Consider the following 17,522-nt stretch of genomic DNA (forward strand, 5'->3'; position numbering starts at 1 on the left):
TTAGTGTGAACTGAAGGGGCGTTACTTACGTGAAGATGGGTGTGTGTGTGTGTGTGTGTGTGTGTGTGTGTGTGTGTGTGTGTGTGTGGTAGCCCACCTATAGTTAGCTACGGAGTACTCTTTTCAGACAAGAGAAAGGGATTTGTTTATATCTATCTAAAGAGAGAGAGAGATGTACATTTATATTTTCGAGAAAATGCCTAGTCGTGTAATACCTTGCATTGTCCTGCTTTACTATGGAGCTCTAACCTATGCACTACACAGGGCTTCAGGGCCTGAAGGAGTTAATGCAATCAGGAAGTGAGAGAGAGTCTCTGCCTAAACTCACAGTGGAGGACATGGATTGGACAGCGTAAAGCCGGAAGGGAAAGGAGGGGTGTGGAAAACCAGCCTGTGTATGTGGGGACGAGCAGGAGTGAGGACACTGGTGCTGCCCTTGGTTTGGGCTTGTTTTTTTATTTTAGTGTTGGCAACCCTGTTCGGGGCACCCTGGGAAGGCTGCTGCCTGTGACCACCATGCATCCGGCTGTCGCCGTGGGCTTAGTGTTCTCTGGCTGCTGCAGCAATGTGGTTTTCTTAGAGCTCTTAGCGAGGTGAGACAGTGAGCACACAGCAAGTCACACTGTACAAGTCGCTGTCATTCATTCATTGGGCAGCCTGACAAGACGTACTGTATAACTAACTCACTACTCCCTGATCCCCAACTCTTTCTTTCAATACAACACAATGTAATTGCTAGACGTGACATTTGCTGTATGATCGGATACATAGAATATTCTATAACTGGCTGTTCAGTGCTGGCCATGGCATTGATATAATTACAGGTGCTAATTCTGTATCATTAACATCCAGCTGACATTAGAGAAGGTAAGTGGGCAAAACTGAGTGATAAGCCACACTAAGAGAAAACCTTTCTGATTATAGATCCATGTATTATATTGCACACTGCCAAATTGCTGGGGAAACTACTGACGTGTCTTGTTTATTGTTGCATGTAGTGACCTAGGTCTCATCTGTGTCTCTCTAGGAAGTTCCCAGGATGTGGCAACATAGTGACTTTTGCACAGTTTCTGCTCATAGCAATAGAAGGCTTTATCTTCCAGGCACAGTTCGGAAGGAAGCGGCCTGCTATCCCATTAAGGTATGTATGTATGTATACACTGATGTATGGGGATGATTCCACATTTTTCAAACCTTTTTATTTAAAATGCTATTTTTCCTTTTTTTAAAACATTTTTTAATTACAGGTATTATGTTACTATGGTGGCGATGTTTTTTACTGTGAGCGTGGTGAACAATTATGCACTCAACCTTAATATCTCTATGCCGCTACACATGATATTTAGATCGGTGAGTAGAAAACTTGCTCCAATGATCACACATCACACCTCCTGTACACCTGTTCTTAGCAATTTACATAGCTTACAGATTACTAACATCCCTACTAATAATTTACAGTGTGTGCTTTTACATAAACCTTTGACATCTGCAGTCTGCCAAAATAAATTAACATGTTAATGAGTGTCTTGGGGTTGTAAACTTCAAACACATTTTCTGTTTTTCAGGCATCTCTCTGTTTTCTCGTGGTTATAAGAATACTGTACTGTATAATATAGCTACACATCTGCAGACATAAAATAGTTACGTTTGTTCTTTACTTTAAAGGAGAGTCAAATGTCAACACTGGAAATATATTAAGCATGATTTCTTGTATATTTATTTATTAACAGGTTCTTATATAGCGCAGCATATTCCGTTGCGCTTTACAATTAGAACAACAGTAATAGAACAAAACTGGGTAAAAACAGACAGACATAGAGGTAGGAAGGCCCTGCTCGCAAGCTTACAATCTATAGTACAGTGGCTGAGAAACTTGTCATGCGTTGAAATTTTCAAACGCCAAAGCATAGCGTGTCAGTTATTCCTGTTTGTCCAGAGAAGGTACTGTATGCTGTAGGGTATCCGGTCTCTAGGTCGACAGGGTTTCTAGGTCGACAGGTCAAAGGTCGACATGAGTTTTTTTGCAATTTTTATTTTTTGAACTTTATCATACTTAACGATCCACGTGGACTACGATTGGGAATAGTAACCTTGCCCGAAGCTTCACTCGCCATGCGAGGGGACACGGTGCACTAATTGAGGTTCCGGTCACTGGATCGCACTTCATCGCAGCAGTGCGATCAGGTCACAAATGCGCATGCGCGGTGGCTGCATTGTGCAGGTGCATCATTGCCCGTCGCCGGGCAGCGATGCCACGAACGAAGAAATCGATCGCAGCGGTGACTGCAAGAAGATTGACAGGTGGAAGGCGGATCGGGCAGCAACTCACTGTTTTCGGGGTGTGTTGAGTCCAACGCAGGCGTGTCCAGGCGTTTGGAGGGCGGATGTCTGACGTCCAATCCGGGACCTGCATTGCTGAATCGATCGCACAGAGTAAGTAACCCTTACCCTGGTCTTCTTTTACAGGAAACATTTTTTGCATAGCAGGGCCGCACAAGCGTTCGCTGGCCTGCTGTGCAGAAATACACTCCCCCATAGGCGACGTCTAGTTGATCGCATAGCAGCAAAAAGTTGCTCTGTGTGATCAACTGTACGGAGAAAATGACACAAAAACAAACAAACCTCATGTTGACCTAGAATCCCTGTCGACCTAGTTACTGTTGACCAATAGTTGGTCGACCTAAGTGTGGTCGACCTTCCATACCACACCCATGCTGTAGTTATGTATCTTGCTTGAGTCTCCTATGTGGAGGAGCGGTGCTCTTGTAAATCCAGGTATGAATGATATTGCATAGTGTTTTTCCCTCCCCTCCTGGGTCGCTGACAGTGTGCATACACACTATGCGATAACATACAGTGATGTCACGCCCTGGCCGGCGCGTGCACGCTGCATCTGATGATATTGTCAGATTGAGCTGCATGCACAGCCATCGGAGGGGGGAGATAACAATGTGTGGGATACACTGGGCGACATCACACACGATATCGCTCAGAAGGCTGAAAATGAGCAATATCGTGTGTGATTTCATCTAGTGTGTACGGGCCTTAAGAATTGTCAAACATGAGTGAAGGACAAGGCTATTCCGCAGCTGTTTCAATTATTATAAAAAAAAAAAAAAAGAAAAGCTCATGAGCTTTTTATTCATGCAGCAAGATGTACAGGTACCCCGCATAAAAAGGCAAATGTTTCAGGGCAAAACAGTGCCCCCTTACTCAGTGCAGTATGATGTACATGTTGAATAAATAAAACTGCTGGTGTGTAGCCTTGTCCTTCATTTATTCCTGTTTAGTCTGGCTGTGACATACAGTAACTAGCCCTTTAGTAAGAATCAGTCAAACTGGACATAGAGATTTTGCTTGTAAGCGAAGAACTGCTTACCGGTGATACAGGCCTGAGTATTGCTGCACTTATTCTTTATTATTATTATTATTATTATTATTATTTTCTCTGACGTCCTAGTGGATGCTGGGAACTCCGTAAGGACCATGGGGAATAGCGGCTCCGCAGGAGACTGGGCACAAAAAGAAAGCTTTAGGACTACCTGGTGTGCACTGGCTCCTCCCCCTATGACCCTCCTCCAAGCCTCAGTTAGATTTTTGTGCCCGACCGAGCAGGGTGCAATCTAGGGGGCTCTCCTGAGCTTCTTAGAAAAAAGTTAGTTTTAGTTTTTTTATTTTCAGTGAGACCTGCTGGCAACAGGCTCACTGCATCGAGGGACTAAGGGGAGAAGAAGCGAACCTGCCTGCTTGCAGCCAGCTTGGGCTTCTTAGGCTACTGGACACCATTAGCTCCAGAGGGATCGAACACAGGCCCAGCCTCGGAGTCCGGTCCCAGAGCCGCGCCGCCGGCCCCCTTACAGAGCCAGAAGCAAGAAGAGGTCCGGAAAATCGGCGGCAGAAGACATCAGTCTTCATCAAGGTAGCGCACAGCACTGCAGCTGTGCGCCATTGCTCCTCAAGCACACCTCACACTGCGGTCACTGATGGGTGCAGGGCGCTGGGGGGGGGGGGCGCCCTGAGCAGCAATATTAACACCTTGGCTGGCAAAAATACATCACATATAGCCCCCAGGGCTATATGGATGTACATTAACCCCTGCCAGATTTTACAAAAAAGCGGGAGAAAAGTCAGCCGAAAAGGGGGCGGAGCTATCTCTCTCAGCACACTGGCGCCATTTTCCCTCACAGCTCCGCTGGAAGGACGTCTCCCTGACTCTCCCCTGCAGTCCTGCACTACAGAAAAGGGTAACAAAGAGAGGGGGGCACTAATTAGGCGCAGTATTACAGATAGCAGCTATAAGGGAAAACACTCTATATAGTGATATCCCTGTGTATATATAGCGCTCTGGTGTGTGCTGGCATACTCTCCCTCTGTCTCCCCAAAGGACTAGTGGGGTCCTGTCCTCTTTCAGAGCATTCCCGGTGTGTGTGCTGTGTGTCGGTACGGCTGTGTCGACATGTATGAAGAGGAAAATGATGTGGAGGCGGAGCAATTGCCTGTAGTGGAGATGTCACCCCCTAGGGGGTCGACACCTGAGTGGATGGGCTTATGGAAGGAATTACGTGAAAGTGTCACCTCTTTACATAAGAAGTTTGATGACATGGGACAGCCGGCTTCTCAGCTTGTGCCTGTCCAGGCGTCTCAAGGGCCATCAGGGGCTCTAAAACGCCCGCTACCTCAGATGGCAGATACAGACGTCGACACGGATACTGACTCCAGTGTCGACGACGAGGAGACAAATGTAACTTCCAGTAGGGCCACACGTTACATGATTGAGGCAATGAAAAATGTTTTACACATTTCTGATAATACCACTAAAAAGGGTATTATGTTTGGTGAGAAAAAACTACCTGTAGTTTTTCCTGCATCTGAGGAATTAAATGAAGTGTGTGATGAAGCGTGGGTTTCTCCTGATAAAAAACAAATAATTCCTAGGAAGTTATTGGCAATGTACCCTTTCCCGCCAGAGGATAGGGCGCGTTGGGAAACTCCCCCTAGGGTAGATAAAGCGCTCACACGCTTGTCAAAACAAGTGGCACTACCGTCTCCGGATACGGCCGCCCTTAAGGATCCTGCTGACAGAAAGCAGGAGACTATCCTGAAGTGTATATACACACACACTGGTGTTATACTGCGACCAGCAATCGCCTCAGCCTGGATGTGCAGTGCTGGGGTGGCTTGGTCAGACTCCCTGACAGACAATATTGATACCCTGGATAGGGACAGTATATTACTGACTGTAGAGCATTTAAAAGATGCATTTTTATACATGCGTGATGCACAGAGGGATATTTGCCGACTGGCATCACGAGTAAGTGCTATGTCCATTTCCGCCAGAAGGGGGTTATGGACTCGGCAGTGGTCAGGTGATGCCGATTCTAAAAGGCATATGGAAGTATTGCCTTATAAAGGGGAGGAGTTATTTGGGGTAGGTCTGTCGGACCTGGTTTCCACGGCAACTGCTGGGAAATCCACGTTTTTACCCCAGGTCGCCTCTCAGCAAAAGAAGACATCGTATTATCATGCGCAGTCCTTTCGGCCCCATAAGGGCAAGCGGGCAAAAGGCTCCTCTTTTCTGCCCCGTGGCAGAGGGAGAGGAAAAATGCTGCAGCAAACAGCCAGTTCCCAGGAACAGAAGTCCTCCCCCGCTTCCGCCAAGTCCTCAGCATGACGCTGGGGCTCTACAGGCGGACTCGGGTACGGTGGGGGCCCGTCTCAAGAATTTCAGCGCACAGTGGGCTCGCCCACAAGTAGATCCCTGGATCCTTCAGGTAGTATCTCAGGGGTACAAATTGGAATTCGAGACGTCTCCCCCTCGCCGTTTCCTAAAGTCTGCCTTACCGACGACTCCTTCCGACAGGGAGGCGGTATTAGAAGCTATCCACAAGCTGTATTCCCAGCAGGTGATAATCAAGGTACCCCTCCTGCAACAAGGAAAGGGGTATTATTCCACAATGTTTGTGGTACTGAAGCCGGACGGCTCGGTGAGACCCATTTTAAATCTAAAGTCATTGAACACTTACATAAAGAAGTTCAAATTCAAGATGGAGTCACTCAGAGCGGTTATCTCGAGCCTGGAGGAAGGGGATTATATGGTGTCTCTGGACATCAAGGATGCTTACCTGCATGTCCCAATTTACCCTTCTCACCAAGGGTACCTCAGGTTTGTGGTACAGAACTGCCACTATCAGTTCCAAACGCTGCCGTTTGGATTGTCCACGGCACCGCGGGTCTTTACCAAGGTAATGGCCGAAATGATGATACTCCTTCGAAGGAAGGAAGTTTTAATTATCCCGTACTTGGGCGATCTCCTGATAAGGGCGAGATCCAGGGAACAGTTGGTAGTCGGGGTAGCACTATCTCAAGAAGTGTTACGACAGCACGGTTGGATTCTCAATATTCCAAAATCGCAGCTGATCCCGACGACACGTCTTCTGTTCCTAGGGATGATTCTGGACACAGTCCAGAAAAAGGTATTTCTCCTGGAGGAGAAAGCCAGGGAGTTATCCGATCTAGTCAGAAACCTCCTAAAACCAGGTCAAGTATCGGTGCATCAATGCACAAGGGTCCTGGGAAAAATGGTGGCTTCTTACGAAGCAATTCCATTCGGCAGATTCCACGCAAGAACTTTCCAGTGGGACCTGCTGGACAAATGGTCCGGATCGCATCTTCAGATGCATCAGAGGATAACCCTGTCACCAAGGACAAGGGTGTCTCTCCTGTGGTGGTTGCAGAGTGCCCATCTTTTAGAGGGCCGCAGATTCGGCATTCAGGACTGGGTCCTGGTGACCACGGATGCCAGCCTTCGAGGCTGGGGAGCAGTCACACAGGGAAGAAATTTCCAGGGAGTGTGGTCAAACCTGGAGACCTCACTTCACATAAATATCCTGGAGCTAAGGGCCATTTACAATGCCCTAAGCCAAGCGAGACCTCTGCTTCAGGACCAGCCGGTGTTGATCCAGTCGGACAACATCACGGCGGTCGCCCACGTAAACAGACAGGGCGGCACAAGAAGCAGGAGGGCAATGGCAGAAGCTGCAAGGATTCTCCGATGGGCGGAAAATCATGTGATAGCACTGTCAGCAGTGTTTATTCCGGGAGTGGACAACTGGGAAGCAGACTTCCTCAGCAGACACGACCTCCACCCGGGAGAGTGGGGACTTCACCCGGAGGTTTTCCACATGATTGTAAGCCATTGGGAAAAACCAAAGGTGGACATGATGGCGTCCCGCCTCAACAAAAAACTAAAAAGTTATTGCGCCAGGTCAAGGGACCCTCAGGCGATAGCTGTGGACGCCCTGGTAACACCGTGGGTGTACCAGTCGGTTTATGTGTTCCCTCCTCTGCCACTCATACCCAAGGTACTGAGAATTATAAGACGGAGAGGAGTAAGAACTATACTCGTGGCTCCGGATTGGCCAAGAAGGACTTGGTACCCGGAACTTCAAGAGATGCTCACAGAGGACCCGTGGCCTCTACCTCTAAGAAGGGACCTGCTCCAGCAGGGACCCTGTCTGTTCCAAGACTTACCGCGGCTGCGTTTGACGGCATGGCGGTTGAACGCCGGATCCTGAAGGAAAAAGGCATTCCAGAAGAAGTCATCCCTACTTTGATAAAAGCCAGAAAGGATGTAACCGCAAAGCATTATCACCGCATTTGGCAAAAATATGTTGCGTGGTGCGAGGCCAGGAAGGCCCCGACGGAGGAATTTCAACTGGGTCGATTCCTGCATTTCCTGCAAACAGGAGTGTCTATGGGCCTCAAATTGGGATCCATTAAGGTTCAGATTTCGGCCCTGTCGATTTTCTTCCAGAAAGAACTGGCTTCAGTTCCTGAAGTTCAGACGTTTGTCAAGGGGGTGCTGCATATACAGCCTCCTTTTGTGCCTCCAGTGGCACCTTGGGATCTCAATGTAGTTTTGGGGTTCCTAAAATCACATTGGTTTGAACCACTTAAATCTGTGGATTTAAAATATCTCACGTGGAAAGTGGTCATGCTGTTGGTCCTGGCTTCGGCCAGGCGCGTGTCGGAATTGGCGGCTTTATCCTGTAAAAGCCCTTATCTGATTTTCCATTCGGACAGGGCGGAATTGAGGACTCGTCCTCAGTTTCTCCCTAAGGTGGTGTCAGCGTTTCACCTGAACCAGCCTATTGTGGTGCCTGCGGCTACTAGGGACTTGGAGGACTCCAAGTTGCTAGACGTTGTCAGGGCCCTGAAAATATATATTTTCAGGACGGCTGGAGTCAGAAAATCTGACTCGCTGTTTATCCTGTACGCACCCAACAAGCTGGGTGCTCCTGCTTCTAAGCAGACTATTGCTCGCTGGATTTGTAATACAATTCAGCTTGCGCATTCTGTGGCAGGCCTGCCACAGCCAAAATCTGTAAAAACCCACTCCACAAGGAAGGTGGGCTCATCCTGGGCGGCTGCCCGAGGGGTCTCGGCTTTACAACTTTGCCGAGCTGCTACTTGGTCAGGGTCAAATACCTTTGTAAAATTTTACAAATTTGACACTCTGGCTGAGGAGTACCTTGAGTTTTCTCATTCGGTGCTGCAGAGTCATCCGCACTCTCCCGCCCGTTTGGGAGCTTTGGTATAATCCCCATGGTCCTTACGGAGTTCCCAGCATCCACTAGGACGTCAGAGAAAATAAGAATTTACTTACCGATAATTCTGTTTCTCGTAGTCCGTAGTGGATGCTGGGCGCCCATCCCAAGTGCGGATTGTCTGCAATACTTGTACATAGTTATTGTTAACTAATCGGGTTCTTGTTGTGAGCCATCTATTCAGAGGCTCCTCTGTTATCATGCTGTTAACTGGGTTTTGTATCACAAGTTGTACGGTGTGATTAGTGTGGCTGGTATGAGTCTTACCCGGGATTCAAAAATCCTTCCTTATTGTGTACGCTCGTCCGGGCACAGTATCCTAACTGAGGCTTGGAGGAGGGTCATAGGGGGAGGAGCCAGTGCACACTAGGTAGTCCTAAAGCTTTCTTTTTGTGCCCAGTCTCCTGCGGAGCCGCTATTCCCCATGGTCCTTACGGAGTTCCCAGCATCCACTACGGACTACGAGAAATAGAATTATCGGTAAGTAAATTCTTCTTATTATTATTATTATCATCCTTTATTTATATGACGCCATAAGGGATCCACCGCGCCGAATTACAGAGTACATAAACAAAATAATCAAAATTGGAAAATAGTGACTTATAGTTGAAGACAATATAGGACAAGCACAGGGTAAATAAACATAGTTACAACAGCAAGTGACACTGACATAGGATCAGGGTGGCAGATATACGCAGGATTTGGTGCCGTCGAAGATGGCTTAAGTAAGAAGGATAAGCACGTGAGGGGTTGAGGGCCCTGCTCGTGAGAGCTTACATTCTAATGGACTTACCCACTCTGTCCTCAATCTCAAAGTCTGTGTTAGGGGCCTGTATATTAAAGTATATTTCCTAGAAATATTAAGTTTCCCCAATATGTAATAAGGATGGCCACAGCAGATATCTCAGGTTACATAGGTATCAATCACAAGATTTTTCAGGAGAGGGATCAGGCTTGCTCATTCCAGTTCCAAACCTTCTTCCTCCGGAAATGGGGTGATGGGCTGCATCCAAGTATGGTTTGGGTTGAGGGTAGTGATGGCGATTCCTTGTACCTCCTGTCTGGGGCATGGAGCGTGTGCTGGAAGTTCTGATTCTTCAGTGGGGGAATGAGAGGTGCCAATCTGAGAGACCTTTGGTAGAGAGTGTGTGCGCGCAGGGTAGGTAGGTGGGTGTTTGGTTAGTGGTCTCTGAGCAGCCTTTAAGAACTATGAGGAAAGGAAGGGGATGGAATTAGACACACTTTACAGCAGGGGTGGGGAACCTTTGTCCCTCCAGCTGCTGTTGAACTACACATACCAGCATGCCTTGCTACAGTTGTGCTATTTGACCATGCTAAAACTGTTGCAGGGCATGTTGGGATGTGTAGTTCAACAACAGCTGGAGGACCAAAGATTCCCCATCCCTGCCTTACAGCGTTATATAATAGATCATCTTGTTTTACATGCATAGTATTTAAACATTTTGCTTTCTATAAAAAACAAGCATTTTAATATGGTAAACATTTATTTTCTAGGGCTCTTTGATCGCAAACATGATCCTAGGTATTATAATTCTTAATAAGAGGTAAGTTCTTTTATTTGCACTACACACTATGGGCCTGATTCTGCGCTACAATGCAAGTATGCAAATATATTTGGTTATTTTGCATGCTGGGTAAATACTGGTTACATTTGCCCAGCATCTGAGGGCTACATGCAATTTATTTTTTCCACTGAAATGTAGACTTGCTTTCGGACATCTCTCTCCTAAACCTATATCTCTCTGCACATTTAAATATCCCCCTCCTGCAGTACAACATAGTTCGTCAAGGTGCACAATTACTTGCTTGTTTTTGCTTTAAGCCCACCTCAATGTCAGGTCCAATATGCCTTTTTAAATGTACAGTGATTATTCTAGTAAAACTCTCATTAAATTGGGTGCAATAATAATTGTACTTAGCGACAAATCTAATTGCGTGATGGCCAACCTCTGCAACAGGTTGCGGATCCAATCACGTTTGCCCAATACAATAGATGCTGTACTGACTAGTCTTTATGGACCGAGCCGGCCCTAACCATTATGATGCCCTAGGCAAGATTTTGGCTGGTGCCCCCTAGCACCGCCGCTATTTCCGCCTCTGACTCTGCACCCCTTTCCCAGCGCAACCACCCCTCACCCATAGCAGTCCTCATTTTGTGGCTCCTACCCCCCCTATATTTTAAATAGGATCAGTGCGCACATTCGGCACACAGCTCAAAAAGGGGCGTGATCTTGCTGGGAAGAGGCATGGTCACACAATTATACCCCCCAATTCCAATTACCCCACACAGTAGTGCAACTTTATTCACATTTTAGCATGCGATAGTGTCCCTTATTCACGTTACATCGCACAGTAGTACCACTTTACCTTATATACGTTACTCCTCACATTAGTGCCCCTTATTCACACTACACCACACCATATTTCTATTTATTCACATTAGACCACACAGTAGTAACCTTTCTATACATGACGCCACACAAAAGAGCACCTTATACACCTAATGCCACACATTAGTAATGCCTTTATACACATCATACCACACAGTAATGCCCCTCACACATGACACACATTATTAATGTCCTTATAAACATAATGCACCTTACACATTATGCCATCCTTTATTAATGCCCTTATATACACATAATGGGGTAAATGTATGAAGTAGTGAAAAGAGTGGAGAAGTGAGCCAGTGGAGAAATTGCCCATCGCATCCAATCAGCTGCTATGTATCATTTTATAGAATACACTTCATAAATGTTACTTCAAAGCTGATTGGTTGCCAACTTCTCCAGTCTTTTCACTGCCTCATACATCTACCACAATGTCCCTTACACATATGCCGCACATTATTAATGCCCTTATACACATAATGGCACATATAGTGCCCCTTACACAGGTACTGCACATTACTAATGCCCTTATACACATAACACACACAGTGCCCTTTTACACATGTGCCGCACATTATTAGTGCACTTATACACATAATGACACACACACATGCTGCACATTATTAATGCATTTATACACATGACACACATAATGCCCCTTACACATATGCCGAACACTACTGCACAACCAACCCACCTGCAAACAGCACTCACACGGCCGCTAACACTGTGACCTCTGCCTCTGCTTGGATACAGATGTGTCCTTATACATCTTGCCTCAATATGCCATGCAGCAGGAGATGCTTGATGTGAGTCAGCTGCCAGTTCTGCTAACGTCGGGCACCTTTTTTGATGAAAATGCGTCTTATTTGCATTACTATGTGGCTAGGATGCACAAGCAGCTTCTGCTAATTAAAATTATATGCGGCATGCCTATAGTATGTGTTTGACTGTGGCTGTATCTGCATATGAAATGTTGCGTTACAGCTATTTCCAGGAATACACTGTAATGTAGCATTTTGTTTGCAGATGCAGCCGCAGTCACACTCAGAATATAGGGATGCTGCATATCATTTTAATCAGCAGAAACTACTTGTGCCCCTAGGCATACCAAATTCCCTAGGCATTTACCTAGTTTGCCTATGCCTAGGGCCGGGTCTTTTTATAGAATGTAGATTGGCACAAGGTAAAACCAGTGTGATGGAAAACAAATGGATTAGTCTTGCCTGTTTTTTTCTGCCTAAAAAATTATCAGCCACAATTGAATCCCCTCCACCCACCTTCCTCCAAGAGGGTTACAAGCACTTTGGTGAATGTTCTTATCGCTTTTGCCAACTTCAAGGGGGTGCAGATAAATTGGTAATGGATGCCTAGAATATGGAATCTGAGAAACCTCTTATTACTCTTTGCAATGGTAAAGTGGGTCCTGGAGATCTATTGATGCAATACATTTTCCTTTACTCTTTCCAGCAAAAATAGTTTTTAACATTTCCATCCTGAAATGACTTACATGTATGTGTTGTGTTTAATTACTTGAGATCCAGAATTATTCTGATGGAACAGACGAGAATAAAATCTTGTTCCCTTGAGGAGGACATTCTATCACAGTTGCCTTTGCTCTGTGCAACTTGCTGACTTCCTGACAGGGGTTGGGTATGCGTGACTGCTGGTCACCATACCGATGCTGGAATCCCGGCTTGCAGATGGCCGGCGGGAGGGTGCAGGCAGAACGAAGCCCCTTGCACGCTCGGTGGCGAGCGCAGACACCCAAGAGTGGGAATAGTCCTGTAGCACCTGCATTCCGGCCGGCAGGATTGCCGGCTGTCGGGATTCCGGCGTCGGTGTGTCACGTAACTGCCTCCCCCTGACAGTGCTTCTAATTTTCTGCCCCTGTGTGTATTCCGTGAGGTGACCATAATATGTTTTTCAGGTGTGGGAATTCTATTTTGCAACTGGTAGAAATAATCTCCAGCACCCAGTTGTCCAAAATAGAGATGTCAGAATTTAGAAGTCTTCCTCCTACAGACATTGAAGCCTTGGCATAGTCATTGTGATGACGACTTCTATTCCTGTCTTCTATTATATTGGCAAAAGGACTGCTTTGAGGGACCCGCCTGGTATTGTCTGCCTTACTGGCATATTGGCCTGTAACTTCTTGCTTCCTTAAAATGTTGTTACTGCAGAAAACAGAAATCTGCTTCTCCTATATAGCATCATTCTATTTGATCTTCAGATAATCATGTTTTGCATAAGACTTCCTAATTTATCAACAAACAAAAGGGAGCCTTCAAAGGGTAAAGGAGCCAACTTGTATTTGGAGTGCGTATGTGCTGGCCAAGGGGGCAACCACAGCATCCTTCTACTGCCACAGAAACAATTGATTTCATTAACCCAAACTCAACATCGGAGAAGGCCTCACAGAGGAATTCAATGGCCTTTTGCATAATCTATAGGTTCTTTAGTAAATATTGCTTGGTGATTTCTAGTTTTTTATTTTCTTCACTATCCAAATGCAGGGTGGAACGTCATAATCTAAGGGCTCTTGAAACAGATGTCATCACTGCACTTTCCATTTTCTTATACATGAGGTCTCTGAATGAGCTCCCTCCTTCCAGAGAATGGTGGTGCTGGAAGTTAGGGCTGCCAAGGCTGCATTTACGTCAGGGACAGAGAACCAATATATGAAATCTTCATCCTTGACAGGATACATATGTTCCAACCTAGACTGGCCCCCTTGATGGCAGCATGTAGACGGACATTCTTTAATAACCAGGTCCTTCATAACTTTATGAATAGGAAACATTCTACTACCTTTTTAGAAAGATCTTCAAACAATAGGCCTGTTCATAGCTCCTATAAAGGTTCTTCTTTATAACTGTTTTATAAATATTTTTTTAAGCAAACTTCCAACCAGATCTGTGCTAGGCTTCTCTCTAATTTCTACTCACCGACAAAGCGTGAACAAGAACAGCTGCTAACTGTGGTGCACTACTAAGAGAAATTTTGTGAGTTGCTCTCTAATTTCCTCTGACTCCTCAGTAACCATGTCATCCGGATCACAGGACTCTCTAAAGGTTTCTGAAGAAGCTGCACCTTACAGGTCTAAACTAGTCTGGGACCTAGACTTTTTTAGCTCCTTGTAACATTAGACATTCCTCCTTGGAAACTAAAAATGATCTAATCCATTCCATTAATTCTTGAAACTGGTCAGGGAGCTAAACAGGAGTGGTCACACTGAGAACAAAACGCACTCTCCTGGATAGGATTATCACAGGCTGCACAAATTTGACTTTTCTTCTTAAAAAGACTTTCTTCCTGGTTTTGAAACTGCACAAGTAAGCACTATCAAAAACTAGACTGCTTCATTCTATGTACTGGGGCACCCGCATTACACGCTCCGCACTTGGGGGGTAATTCAGACCTGATCATAGTAGCAAATTTGTTAGTACTTTGGCAAAACCATGGGGGTCATTCAGACCTGATCGCACGCTAGGATTTTTTACTGCGTTGCGATCAGGTCACTACTGTGCATGCATATGCACCGCAATACGCAGGCGCGTCATATGGGTACAAAGCGGATCGCTGCTGAGCGATGGATTTAATGAAGAATCCATTCGCACAGCCGATTGCAAGGAGATTGACAGGAAGAGGACGTTTGTGGGTGTCAACTGACCGTTTTCTGGGAGTGGTTGGAAAAACGTGGCGTGTCAATGCGTTTGCAGGGCGGGTGTCTGACGTCAATTCCGGACAAGAACAGGCTGAAGTGATCGCAGCGGCTGAGTAAGTTCTGACTTAGAAACTTCACAAAACTTTTTTTGTAGTGTTCGGCTGCACATACGATCGCACACTTGCAAAGCAAAAATAGGCGGCGACTATCTGTTCACAGCACTGCAGAAAATAGCTAGCGAGCGATCAACTCGGAATGACCCCCCCCATGTGCACTGCAGGGGGGGCTGATATAGCATGTGCAGAGAGAGATTTGGTTGTGGTGTGTTCAAACTGAAATCTAAATTGCAGTGTAACAATACAGCAGCCATTATTTACTCTGCACAGAAACAAAATAACCCACCCAAATCTAACTCTCTCTGTAAATGTTATATCTGCCACACCTGCAGTGTAGATGGTTTTGCCCAACTGCTAACAAATTTGCTGCTACGATCGGGTCTGAATTGCCGCCTAGAAATAATACGAGTGCAGATGTGTCCTACTACATCATTGCTGCAGTCATGTTAAACAGCCCTTTTATTTGTGCCTAGTAGTGAGCGCGTTTACTAATACCTAGTGTATTTTAGTGCATTTTTTTTTTCGCTCAAAAAAGAGAACTGAACAGATAAATAACTTTCTACAATTAACTGAATAGCCTGCGGGATGTAGGCATTGTTGCTATTCTGGTGCGTCTGCCTGATTTTTTTTATTTATTTTATTTAAATGCGCCAATAATTTAATAGGCAAAACCAGCTTGGTTCTGACGTGTAAATGATCATTTCCTTAAGAAACTGGGCAGACTGGCTGGAATCACGCTGATGACTTCATCTCGCATGCTATTATTTATCACCCATAATGTTAAATTTGATTTAAAGATATACTGTAGCAGTTTAGTACATAATGTATTGTATAATGTATTTATTTAAAAAAAAAATTATTGTATTTGACCCTTTACTTGTAAAAAAAAAAAAAAAAAAAAAAAGAAAAAGAATCCGCACTTATCGCCTATATAGTATTTTGTATCACTTGTTGTTTCTACTTTTGGATTTTAAGTGATATGGCCCCTATATACCTCTTGTTTCAATTTCTGTATGTGAATAATTTTTTTTGTATTCTTAACATATTGTATAGAAATATCAGCACTCTTTAATGTCTGGAAAATAAAAATACTTGTTTGTGTAATTTGCAGGTACAGTTCATCCAAGTACTTGTCCATTGTCCTAGTCTCTATGGGGATCTTCATTTGCACATTGATGTCTGCAAAGCAAGTGGTAAAGTATACAGCAGTAATGCTTTATATTTGCATGTTTTTCCAATACATAACTATTGCAGATATGTTTATCTGAACACTCTTTACGTAGTATTTCACCAGTTATGACAGATGAAAAAATGCTTACAAGAGTCAGTTAGTGTTTCCATACCAGAGAACTCTTACAAGAGCCCAACGAGATAGTACATGGTTCCAGAACACTTGAATAAGATGTACCCTGCAGTCCCTGCCCTCTGCTGGAGGCAGCGCGGCCAACCAGGCACCTTTTTTCGCACCTGGTGGTTCTTCCCCAGACTTACTCCATATTGATGGATGGTGGTGTCTCTCATCTCTACTGTCACTAGACAATCATTTTCCCCTGATCCATCACACCTGTTACTACGCCTCGCAATCCCACAACTCCCCAAACACACTACCAAATTGATTTTTCATATCGCTTGCGCAGCAAGATATCCAATTGTGCGTAATTGGAAAAATATTGCCTCCCCGTCCAAACAAGAGGTTGAGAACTGAGATCCTGATTCAGCGGTAGAAGCTTCAAGCAGCTTTGCAAATCCGTCCACTGAAAATGAAAATGCAGAGGGAGACGCATCCTTACTGGACATGTGATCTTACCGCTGTGACTGAGGCCACAGCCTGGGATCAATGTCGTTACTAATGGTTGCCATGTTTCCTACAAATGGGCAGCTGAGTAAGCCTCCCCCCGTTTCCGGAAATTCCGGCCACCGTGCACCCCCCCATCCCTCTTCAAGAGGAATGCCTCTTCCTGTGAATCGGGCAGAGGCGGAACTGCGTACAATCACTCAGGACCCGTTGTGCACATGCGGGATAATTGGGAGTCCGCATGGACATTAGAAACGGCATCCTGTGCTGAATCAGGCCCCGAGTATGATTCATGTCTCGAATGGAATATATCACCGGACTCCTTAATAGTACTATTGCTAAGTACCACGCAGTCTGGACGCCCTGGTTCTCTTACTTTTCCACATCGATGCCTGGCACACACAGTTTTTGCTCTCTTTTTATTCCACTCCACTCTGTCCTGGCTCATTCCGCTTCCTCCTTTTCATGCCCCCTCCCTTCTCCACCTTTATCCCTTTTCCCTCCTTTCAAGTCTCTATCACGTACTTGGGGGTGTAGCGAGGGTAGCTCCAGTAGAGTGTGAGCTTTGGGTGCCGGAAGAGTTAGAGGGTACGCCGCAGCCTGCCCACCCCTCCTTCGGGTCGCTATTCAGGCAGCCACAGTGCAGGAGGAGGAGAAGCAGAGGAGCGCACACTGACTCGGACTCGGAGTCTAGGTAGGGAACAGGGCAGGCCAGCAGTGACAGTAGGAGGCACTGACAGCCAGTACATCCCGCTTTGTGTCCAACCGTCTGCTTGTAGCTGTGCATCAGGGTTACTTCTGTCCTGCTACACCACTCTCTGCCCTGGCTGCTGCAGCACCTCTTACTGCCCTGGCTGCGGCAGCACCTCTCTCTGCTTTGGCTGCTGCAGCACCTCTCTTTACATTGATGTGGCAGCACCTCTC

At 45.8% G+C, this 17,522-nt stretch overlaps 1 protein-coding gene across 1 annotated transcript in view; it reads left to right on the top strand.

Annotated features, from left to right (window-relative positions):
• Positions 1-335: 335 nt before the first annotated feature.
• Positions 336-17,522, top strand: part of SLC35B4 (solute carrier family 35 member B4) — a 49,963-nt gene continuing 32,776 nt past the window's right edge. The window contains exons 1-5 of the mRNA XM_063926756.1: positions 336-593; positions 1,028-1,141; positions 1,248-1,350; positions 10,122-10,171; positions 15,915-15,996. Coding sequence (XP_063782826.1) covers positions 517-593; positions 1,028-1,141; positions 1,248-1,350; positions 10,122-10,171; positions 15,915-15,996 — 426 coding nt within the window. The 5' untranslated portion in view covers positions 336-516. The remainder of the gene's footprint in view (positions 594-1,027; positions 1,142-1,247; positions 1,351-10,121; positions 10,172-15,914; positions 15,997-17,522) is intronic.

Source organism: Pseudophryne corroboree, chromosome 6 (assembly GCF_028390025.1).
Source record: "Pseudophryne corroboree isolate aPseCor3 chromosome 6, aPseCor3.hap2, whole genome shotgun sequence".
Lineage (NCBI taxonomy): Eukaryota > Metazoa > Chordata > Amphibia > Anura > Myobatrachidae > Pseudophryne > Pseudophryne corroboree.